At 39.6% G+C, this 11,641-nt stretch overlaps 1 protein-coding gene across 2 annotated transcripts in view; it reads left to right on the top strand.

Moving 5' to 3' along the window:
- CLVS1 (clavesin 1) overlaps positions 1-11,641 on the top strand; it is a 217,101-nt gene that overhangs the window by 83,762 nt on the left and 121,698 nt on the right. For both annotated transcript variants that reach the window (XM_011931939.1, XM_011931940.1), the window contains one exon: positions 4,817-4,991. In XM_011931939.1, the coding sequence (XP_011787329.1) occupies positions 4,817-4,991 (175 nt within the window). The remainder of the gene's footprint in view (positions 1-4,816; positions 4,992-11,641) is intronic.

The following is an 11,641-nucleotide window of genomic DNA, read 5'->3' as shown; positions in this document are numbered from 1 at the left end:
GGGATGGCTGGTTTTAAAGCCTCAGGTGCTTAACTCGTATGTACAACAGTAGAACCTAAAAATGACTCACTATTTATAATCTCTAACTGCTCACAGTATAACGATGAAACCCCTGTAGATAAACATTTACTAAGTCCTAATTTGTATAAAATCCTTTATGGGGAAAAAATTTAAGTTTCCTATTTTCTGCTAGTAGAGTTCTTTACATTTCACTGGCAATTGGCAGTTCACACAGTCCTCTCACATACATTATCACATTTGAACTTATAATTAATTCAAAACTAATATCCATAACTGACTGTATAAATGCAAATTATAGAAAAGGGTGGGAGAAATGTAAATATCCATTTGTCATGTTAGTTCATTTTGATACAAGTGCTAAAATACTCTGATGGAATTGTGATTGCAGGCAATAAAGTAAATCAAAAAAATTTTCCCCCTGAGTTTTTGGAGTTAAACCATATATAAATGTAAATGATTTGGTAGAATGAAGAAACTCTAGAAATGTCTTCTGTTCTCATTTCTGCCATTTGCATAAAGTAGCTGAACAGCTTATGTCCATTTTGGTTTGCTTAGAATCCTTGTTAGAGTATTTATGAAGATTTATTATGGCAGATTATAAACTAGAAGGCATTTATTTTTTAAAAATAAACTTTTCATTTATAATTTTGGATTTACACAATTACTGTGAAGACAGTACAGAGACTTCCCCTATGTCCTGCCTTCTAATTTCCTCTATTATTTTCACCTTACATTAGGACAGTGTTACTGCTATGACTAATGAACCATTATTAATATATTATTCATTAATGTCCATACTTTATTTGGATTTTTTAAGTTTTTACCTAATGTCCTTTTTCTGTCCCAGGATTCCACCCAAGACCCTACATTACCGTTAGTCTTTGTGTTTCTTTAGGCTCCTCTTGACTGTGACAGTTTCTAAAACTTTCCCTGTTTTTTGATACAATCAACAATTTTGAGCAGTACCAGTCAGGTATGTTGTAGAATGTCCCTCACTTGGAATTTGTCTAATGTTTTTCTCGTGATTACTCTTGGGTTGTATTTATTTGGGAGGAAGATCATAGAGGTCAAGTGCCATTTTCATCACCTTAGCAAGAATAAATACAGTCAACATGATGTATCACTGGCTAGGTTGAACTGGATCACCTGGCTGAGGTAGCGTTTCTCCACTGTACAGTAACTCTTCTTCCTCTTTCTATATTGTACCCTTTGAAGGAAGCCACGATGCTCAGCTCGCTTATGGAGTGGGGAGTTATGCTCCATGTGTTTGAGGGTGGAGTATTTACATAAATTATTTAGTCTGATAGCCATTTTAAATTTTAAAAAGCTAGGATTCCAGAAGTCAAAGGATGTTGTAAAAAGTGAAGAGGAAAACAATAAGGAAATTCATACAAGGAAGCCAAGAACTAAGGTAATCACTGCAGCTAAGTTAAGAGGTAGGCTTACACTCCTCCACACTGGTGAAGCTTCATGACTTGAGACATAGTCCGTGTAACTCTTTCCTGCCTGCCCAGTTTCTCTGGAAAAGTAAAGCATTCAAACATTTGGAAACTGTAATGAAGTCCATAATCCTTTTACTTTTCTCCTGGGATCATCCCAGGAATATAACTTTTCCTTCACTGCCAGTGCCTGTCCTGCAATAAGGTTCTGGTCTCCAAAATGCATAGAATGATTTCCAGGCAGAGCTCAGTATTTTCTCTTGGAGTGGATAAGTGTGGATATGTGATGAAAAGATGTGCCAGCTTGTAGTTAAAGGAGTAAAATGAGATAGAGATTAAGTAATTCGCTTAAGATCTTCAAAATTAATTATTTCTATCTTCACCATTCAACTAAAAGTGCTCTCCCACAAGCCCCCAAAGAGTACTTGTTGTCGAATGCAATGGTCCTGTCTCTTTTCTATTCTCCTTGATCTTTCCTTTGCATTTGACTTTGTTAACTACCTTTTGCTATTGGATAGTTATTGCTATGTAACAAACCATCTCAAAACTCTGTGGCTTAAGAAAGCAATCATTTATTGCTGTTTATGCACCTATGGGTAGCTGCAGTTTATCTATGCTGGGTTCACCTAGGTGGCACTACTTCTAATGAAAACCTGCTAGTTGGCTGGGGAGTCACTGGTCTGTGTGTCTTTCACCCTTGTTCACAGTTCAGCATGCTGGCTCTGGCATATTTTTTACTGTGGCAATGGCAGAGGGCAAGAGAACAGTGGTAACATCTGAAGTCTCTTAAGAGCTAGGCTTGGAATTGGCATCCTGTCATGCTGCCAGTGGTTAAAGTTACTAATAATGTTTACTGTCAAATCAAGTCACATGAACAAGAGACAAAAAATACACTGTATCCTCATTGAGGCCATAGCTAGTGTGTGGATTCGGGGATAAGTGCAGAATTGGTATCAGTAACACAGTAATGCAATCTATCATACCCTTGCTTCTTGAAACATTCTCTTCTTCTTCTTTTTCTTTTTTTAACACACCCTTGATCCTCTCCCCTTTTATTATTTAATTCTTCTTCCTTCAACTGCAGTACTGTATGTAGGCTTTACCTTAGGCTTAACCTTTCCATCCTGACTTTCTCTGTGTTTATGCTCTTCCTAAGAAAGCTAATGTAGGCTCAGACTCCCTGATGCCCTAATGATCATCTCCAGTTTACCAATTGGGCATTTCCATTTGGAATTGCCTAAACTCATAATCTTTGCTCCCTTGATCCTCTTAAATCAGTGTTTGCTTCCAATACAAAGCTGTATCTCTGAAAAAGACTTGGATCTTTGAATAATTGTTTTGATGTGAAAGGAAAAACAAAAGCATACAAAGTCCCAGTGAAAACCTGTTCTACAACAACAAGAATGGGACATCTCTAAAAATGAAAAGGGAATATATCTGAAAGGAAACCATAATGACAAAAAGAGTATTAAGAACCATTTTCTATGAGAAATGGTTAAAGTTACAATTTTTTTTTTTAGTTTAGAGATTATGTAGGGTATCATGACCACCATGCTTAGATAGTTGAAAGTGTGTAGTGTGGGGAGACTTGAGGGTTTTTTCTGTATGGCAGAACTACCCCCACTGGGTGGACTGAAGGAGGAAAATTGTGGCTTAATATAGGGAAATGATTTATAGTGAGAAGAACTATACAGAAACAGAATGGGCTAATATCTTTATTTTTCATCTATGTCACTTCTCTCTCCTGAAAAAGTTTTGCTCCCCTTTTCCCAATTATCCATAAAATTCCTATCCATTCTTCAAGATTATCCCAAGCCTTCATCCCTCCATAAACTCTTCCCTGACTACTCAAATTATATTTATTCCTTTCATATTGCTAATCTACCACCCCACCCCAACTAAATTAAGAGTTCTTTCAAAGTAGAAATAGGACATTCTAATTTATAACTTTAAGCATGAGGCATAACACTGAGTTTATACTAGGCATTCAATATATTCTTACTGGCATAATTTTTTTTTTTTGAGACAGAGTCTCGCTGCAACTCCCATACTGGAGTGGAATAGCGCGATCTCAGCTCACTGCAACCTCCACCTCCTGGGTTCAAGCGATTCTCCTGCCTCAGCCTCCCAAGTAGCAGGGATTACAGGCACTCGCCACCATGCCCAGCTAATTTTTGTATTTTTAGTAGAGACAGGGTTTCACCTTGTTGGCCAGGCTGGTCTTAATCTCCTGACCTCAGGTGATCCACCCGCCTCTGCCTCCCAAAGTGCTCGGATTACAGGCGTGAGCCACCGCCCTGGGCCCTGGTTTACATTTTTATCAGAGATTTCCTGTTTTCTAATCCGGAGTCATTGGCATTTGAACCAGATTGGAATGCTCAAGAATGTGATTGTTTCACACTAATTTCACAAGAGGACTTGGCTTTGGATTTCAAGGAAAACTTGAAGGGAGTAGCAGATTTTGCCATCACTTGCCATCCAAGCTCATATTTTCCTTCTCACCAAAGAAAAACACTGAATCTAGAGATCCTTTAAGATCTTAGATTTATAGCTTAGATAATTTACTGAGAGAAACAGAGTGAATTTGCCATCACTTCTTCATGTCTGAGAATTATTTAAAACATATATGCCCTGGTGAATGGGCACATATGATGTGGAGGAATACACACAGCCCTGGAGAGCTGTCACTCTAGTTTGTATTCAGGTCTGCCTGTTGTCATAGTTACTGATGTACTCAAAGCAAATTGCCTCCCAAATCACACTCTATAGACCTTCACTGAAAATAAGCTATTCTTCCTGCTTTATTTTTCTCTATCCAAGAATTGAAGCTAAAAAATAGCATCAATGGCATGAATATTTTTACACCCTTAGCAGGATTTTTTAAATACAGAGGAAATAAAAGAGGTTTCATCAAAATAAACACCTCTGATTGAGGTCTCACCTCATTTGTTCAGCAATGATTCATGGTACTGGGGAAACAACTATGATTATGGCCCAATCCCTACCCTCAAGGACATCAGAGCTCTGTGAGGGAGAGAGATGGGTAAGGGATGTATTTCAACAAAATGCAACCGGGGCCTTGGAGGAAGCAGAGTATGGAAAGCCATAGGAACACAGAGGAGGGTCATCTCATTAAGTTTGGGGTGCAGATCCGAGGGAGGTGTCCAACCTGCAAGTCTTGAAGCATTATTGCTGCGAAGTTTAGCAAATGCATTTTCAGTCTCTTTGGGTACAGGATGCCAGTGTGACCCTGCAGTCTGGGCTCATGGAGCAGTGGCATGCGGAGGCCAGTATGACGCAATGTGCTGTCACCTGCTTATATTCACACACAGCTCTCCTTTCTGCTCTGGCTGCAGGAACTCCTTCACAGACATCCTTCGTGCCATCTTGCTGTCATTGGAAGTCCTAATCGAAGATCCGGAGCTTCAGATAAATGGCTTCATTTTAATTATAGACTGGAGTAATTTTTCCTTCAAACAAGCCTCCAAACTGACACCTTCAATCCTTAAACTGGCCATTGAAGGGTTGCAGGTATGTTCAATGAATGCACAATACAAGACTATGTGTGACAACATCCTTTTTATAAATTATTGCAACCAAAGTAATATTTATCCTTTGGAGTGGAAAAAGGAAACTTGGATTAAATTCTTGTGAGTACTCCATGTTTTTGTCTCAGCCAGAGTTTTAGATACTTTTAAAAATTATCTTTCATTTTCATTAATAACTCCAAATTACTGTTACCCCAGGCACAAGTTATCCACTGTAGCAATAATGAATACAGCTGCAAGAGATTTGGCTTAATCCATCAGAGAGTTCACAAAAATTAAAACTAGGAAACATCTGCTTTATGAGCATGTCATACACAGGGGTGACATGCAGCTTTTAGAAGCATTTTTGTGCCCCAGAAGTGCACCCTGCAGATCACCACTTCCAAGAGTGTAATGTGATACCAAGCTTGTGCCTAAGTGGATCATGTGGGTGCAAACAAAGGAAGCAGATGAAACCACCTCCTGTTTGTATGACCAGTTATCAGGATTTTGGAGAAGAGGTTTTTGGGCTACATGGAGGGTAGAATGGTTAGTCTCTAGGGTTCTTTCTACTTTCTAAGGATCTGGGATTCTATAAGAAGTAACTCAGACAGGCAATGCTGCTTAGCTTTCTGGTGACACATTATTACTAATTACTATTACTATACCAAATTAAGGGCATGGTTTGGAGACATTTCGAATCAGCATAGATAAAACTCATGTCCCTTCTTAATTTCATAGGCAGATTAACTCGATGGAGTGACTCTCCCACCGTAGATGGTAGTTATAGGCAACTATGTATATAGTAAAATATGACATTCTCAGATCAAGTAGTCATTACTCATGCTCTTCAAAGTACAAGACTAAGACCCATTTCAATCATCCATTACACTCCACTGCAATAATTGGTGGGTCTGTTTCTTACATTACGGATTATTCCTATTTGGCCCCCAGCAAATATCTGGCACCTAGTGGGCCTCTGATAAGCATGTATGTATTGAATGGATCTTATTTTATTGAAACGTATCCTATTTCCCAAAGGAGCAGAAGTAGGGCAGGCATTTCAGAAGAGAAACAGCAAGTCCACATTGCTCCAGGGATGCCAAATTGTCCTGGGTGGCTACATCATACAGTGTATTTGGGGGACATTTGTAAAATTGCTTTTGAATGTACAGACTACATGGAGCATCCTGCCTTGCCTAATCATAGACTTCTGTGTTCTTTTCCATCAGTCACTTCCTCTTAGCTCTAACTCCTTTTCTCCAACCTCCTCTCACCTAAGCCTCTGAACATCCGATCTCTCTCTCTTTAGAGCTTTTATCAAAGGAAGTTTTAAAGTAAGCTTCAGGGCTTAGATCACGTGCTTAAATTATGCTGACCATATTTCCAGGAATTTCTGTACAAGCTGCATGTAATCTTATCTTTTTTAAAAAAGATAATTTATTACATGTGCAAGTAGCTGTGATTCAAGTTCTAGCCTTTTATAAAATTTTTTTCTTAAATCAGTAAGGAAAATATGCTTTATCCAACCCTATGTTCCAATTTTTCTTCCTGAAAATATATGGATTACTTAATACATCCTTTGAAAGGTTCAGTAGGTTGATGTGAACCTACTGAGGTCTTACTGAATTAATCCATGTGAATGTGTTTTAAAAGGTAATGCTGTACAGAAATCAAAGCTATTCTTATGGAAAATACTAGAGGACCTTCGGAGGTGCAACTTGGGTCCCATTTGGGCCTCCAGTTGTCATACGCCAGGGTCCAAGATGAATTTCATAATGTCTTACGGCTTTGGTTAAGGAATAGCCCTCCTGTCATGGGGAGGAAGCCTGTGGTCCCTGGGGAGCTGAGCTGGGGTACAGTTCCTTCATCAAGGAGAGGGGCTCCACCATCCCATGCTTTTAGCTTGTTGACTTGGCCATGCTGAAGAAGCACTCAGGGTTACTGAAGACAATTCTGCTCTTGCCCACAGTGGATGGTCAACTCTGCTCAGCTACTTAAAACGTCTCACTTCAGGCTATCTGCTCTCTGGTTCTGGGATATTCAGATGCCCTAGTCAATCTACCAGTGGCTCTCCTAGCAACTTTTTTCAGGTAGCCATTAACCCCTCTGATGTCTTGGAAAAGCCATAAGTGGTACTAAGTGGAGTTCATTCCTTTGTGGTCAGCAGTATTGTGCAAGGAGGGCCCTATACTGGTGTCCATTTGTTAGCCACAAAAATTCAAGATAAATTCCAACACTATTGGCAGACTTTAATAGGGAAAGGAAAAGCCACATGCAGCCAGCATCAATGAGAGAAGAAAAGCCACATGCTTCCTTCCTCCCATGCGCCCTCAGAGAGACCTGAAGAAGCCAGGCATCCTTTGGACATGTGGGAGGTTGTGAGGGAGATCCTGTGTTCCGGTGCAGAGAACTTACTCTCTCTGCCATCCTGCCTTTTCTAGGGTAGGTGTGAGAACGTGGCCTTGTCAGGGGAATTAAGCAGTCCAATTTGGTGCTAGGCCATCTGGTTTGGGATTTCAGCTGTTTGTTTATAGCATTTGTCTAGGATTACCTGCTTCTCGACATCTGGAGAATTTTGGGCCTTGGGGTACGAAACACTCCCGCCTTCCCTACCCTCCCCTATCTCCACCACCAAATAGGTAATACAATACCTCCTGCAGGGGCAAGGTGGTTGGGCCCATCCCAGACAGCTCAATCTTTAGGCAGTGAGAATTTAAGGTCATTCTGGGTCAATCCTGCACTTTGCATGGTTCCAGGATCCGGAGCTTTAGTCCTATTACCACGGCCCCTAGTTCTCCATAAAGACAGTTGTTCAAGGAGAACTTTGATTAGTAATTGCTACAGGTTTGGTTCTTTGATTACTAATTGTTACATTTTGAGTTCTCTGGGGAGCAGACTATGATGTGACTAACATGCCAAAGATTTATTAGAGAGTGCTCTTTGGGTCAACACCTGTTGGGGAAGCTACCACAGAAGAAAGTTGGACAGTAGGAGAAGTTAAGCTGGGATTCAGTTGTCTTCAGAGATGCCTCAGACATTCTGAAGCCAGAACGAGCATTCGCAGATGGACTTAACGGTCGGGGCCTTTATATGCACACAGCACTCAGTCACTGTGTGCTGGCTATCCTAGGAAAAGGTAGTAAACTTGGGCAAAGTGGCTCTCTTCAGCCAGAGGTTCCAATGGGAGCTGTTATCTGAGGACTGTCTGACAGCCCTCTCAGTGGCTGGGCAGCATCTGTAATAAGCAAAAGACGTTTGGAATATCTTTCGGAAAAGCCGTTACAATGTAACATCAAGGAGCTTCGATTATTCTGAATCAGGATACATACCTGTGTTTTCTGGATTACACACATTTCCAATAGACCCCAAAGTGGTTGTGATTCTAGGTAATATAGAGGTGATGGGCACTGGGCCAGCAAGCAGGGGATAGTCTTCTATTTGGTCTACCAGTTGTATTTCTGTGCTTTAAAAGGTAATTAATACTGCTTCTGACCATAATCATTAAAAAATGGTATGTGCATGGAGTTTGGTTATGCCCTTCATAGGCTTATTAATGAGTTATTATAATAATCATATCAAAGGCCTCTCTTTAGAGATCATCAGATTTTTACATCAAAATTTATCCTGTGTCAGTCCGTCATGAAATGCTAATAGTGTATGTACTATAAATTCTTCCTTTTAGAGCCATGCTTTGAAGAATTGTCATTGTTTAGAATATTAAGTTGCCCCAGTCACATAAATATTCTATAAATATTAGTTCAAAAGATCTTAGTTAAAATACTAATTTTGAGAATGCTTGAAAGTCATGTACTCCTGTTGGGCCGTTTGATCTTTAAATGTGGTCAATATAAAGTCTAAAAGAGCCGTTGCATCTGTTCGTTACAATACGTTTAAATTTTAATCAAACAAAGTAATATTTATGCTACCATTTGAATACAGCTCAGCGTTATTCTCAGTTCTGCTGGGGGTTTCTGGTAGAATGAGAAACATGCTGAAGTCCTGCTCTTGAGCTTTGTAATATGTCTAAAATCAATTTTTGGAATTACTTTTTATAAATCACTGCAGCCCAGTGATTACAATCAAGGTACTGTGTTTATCAATGTTCAGTCAACCCAGATACTTCAAGAGCTACCTTGCTCAAGTGTTTCACTTAAGAAGAGCTATAGTCTTGTGTCTTGTAGAATATTTAAAAATATTCGATTCCTTGAAGGACCCAGATATTTGTCACAGATTTAGAAAAGTGTGTTTTTCACTTTCTGGAAGAGATCCAGAAAGCGATCTATTTTTTGTTTTTTCTCATTTTCATGCTCATGTCATTATGGTCTAGCCATTCTGAACACTTTATCCATTCATTAACTCTTCATTCAAGGTTTATTGTGTGACTTTTTTTTTCTGTTAAAGATTTTTTTTATAACATTTATATCAACTTTGATTCAACTTCTTCCAACAGTTTTGAGCCACTTTAGTAGAAAAGGAGGTCCATTGCTTTTCCAACTTTTAGTCAGGGTAGGATGGAATGTGGAGCAATGCTCAGAGCCTTAGTCAACTGGAAATCACCTATCTCCTTAGTGTCCTTTATTTATTTAATTATTTTTTTGTGTTATGAGAATTATGCTTTTTTCCTTTCAACTTTTATTTTAGGCTCAGGGGGTACATGAGCAGTTTTGTTACATGGGTAAACTGTATGTTGCTAGGGTTTGGTGTACAGATTATTTCATTACCCAGGTAGTGAGCATAATACTCAAAAGGTAGGTTTTTGTTCCTTGCCCTCCTTCTACCCTCTAACCTTAAGTAGGGCCTGCTGTCTATTATTCCTTTCTTTGTGTCTATATGTACTCAGTGTTTAGCTCCTACTTATAAGTGAGAATGTAAAGTATTTGATTTTTTGTTTCTACGTTAGTTTGCTTAAAATTATGGCCTCCATTTGCATCCATGTTGCTGCAAAGGACATGATTTCATTCTTATTTTTACAGCCGCATACTATTCCATAGTGTATATTTATCACATTTTCTTCACCCAATCCACTGTTAATGAACATCTAGGTTGATTCCATGTCTTTGCTATTATGAATAGGGCTGTGATTAACATATGCATGCATGTGCCTTTGTGGTAGAATGATTTATATTCTTTTGGGTATTTACCCAGTAATGGGATTGCTGGGTTGAATGGTAATTCTGTTTTTAGTTCTTTGGCATCTCTTTTTTAATACTCCTCAAACCTTGGTTCATTCTCTCTGGCTTCCTTCCCACAGCCTGCCCCCTTTTCCAAAACGTGATTTGTTCATGTCCCCTTGGCAAATTCAAAGTGCCATATTCACTCAAAAGATTAGAACAATGAAAAATCTGTCACATCAATGGGCAATGGTAGTTCTTGAGTATCAGTAATGGATCATATTGTGATTAGAAATTTTGACAGGTTGGGCAGATGCATTTCAAGTTAGCAGTATTAATATACTCACACCAGTTCTGCAGTCCATACATCAGACATGCAGACATCCTGACTCATGGTGTATTCATCCAACATAAAACTGGGTCAGCTAGTCTTCTAAACACGAGTACAGCAAGGAACAAAGCCAACCTGGCTTCCAGGCACTTACAGTCAGTCTAGGGCCTTACTTCTCCAGGTGTAGTCCATAAATCAGCACTACCAGCAGCACTACCAGCAGATTCTCAGGCCCTGCCCCAGGCCTACTGAATCAGAGTTGCATTTCAACAAGTCCTTCAGATGATTTGTATGCATGCCGAAGTTTGAGAAGCTCTGCCCTAAAACATGGTATTATACAAGAATGTGATGGATATCAACGTTAAACACTGCAGATGCCCCTGGAGGGTTAGTTACCACCCGGAGTACTGACCCCACTCCCAGAGTTTCTGATTCCATAGATCTAGAGCAGAGCCCAAGAATTTATACTTGATGCACACCACCAGGTGATGCTGCTGCTGTTGGTACAAATCACACTTTGGTGTGTGTAAGAGTAGAGCCCACTGTCTGGGCTTCAATATTTGCTCTGCCCCTCAAAGACCTCAGGCAAATCATTCACTTTCTGGGTCTCAGTTTCCTCGTCTGTGAAATGTGGTGTCAGTACCCTCCTCAGAGGTTTATGGTGAAAATCAAATAGTACATGCAGCATGCCTGGCAGACAGCCAATGGCCACTCAATGTTAGAGTGTTGTTGAAAGAATAAAGAGGCCAACCCTTGTCTGTGGGCCCGTGTGGCTCTAGTGCACTCATTTAAATGAAATCACTCTCCATTGCCCCAGCTCTCTAATTCGGATCTCTGAAAATTAGACCTTACCAGCCTGTTCACTGGCCCTAAACAAGAGAGTTCCTTATTTCTGCTCACTATAGATAATGACTTAGGGCAAGATTGGTGTTACCTGCCCACACAGTGGCCCTTGAGGCACATTTTCTTTCTGTTCATGTTGTGTGATCATTTTAATTATCACCTGACAAATGAGGGATGAATCCTTTCCCAATGCCTTCGCAGTGTGGTGATTAATGAGGCTGAAACGCACCTCTTTCATCCTATAGGACTCTCTTCAGCAGTAACATTTATAGCATCTTTTATTAATTTTTATAATTTTCATGTATTAAAGAATATTAGATAGAACAGATGGACGGAAAAGGATATTTGCATTTTGTCAAGAAGTTT

This window comes from Colobus angolensis, unplaced genomic scaffold (genome assembly GCF_000951035.1).
Source record: "Colobus angolensis palliatus isolate OR3802 unplaced genomic scaffold, Cang.pa_1.0 Scaffold92, whole genome shotgun sequence".
NCBI classification, from domain to species: Eukaryota; Metazoa; Chordata; class Mammalia; order Primates; family Cercopithecidae; genus Colobus; species Colobus angolensis.
The sequence above is the reverse complement of the archived record's forward strand: the minus strand, read 5'-3'. Positions and strand labels throughout refer to the sequence as shown.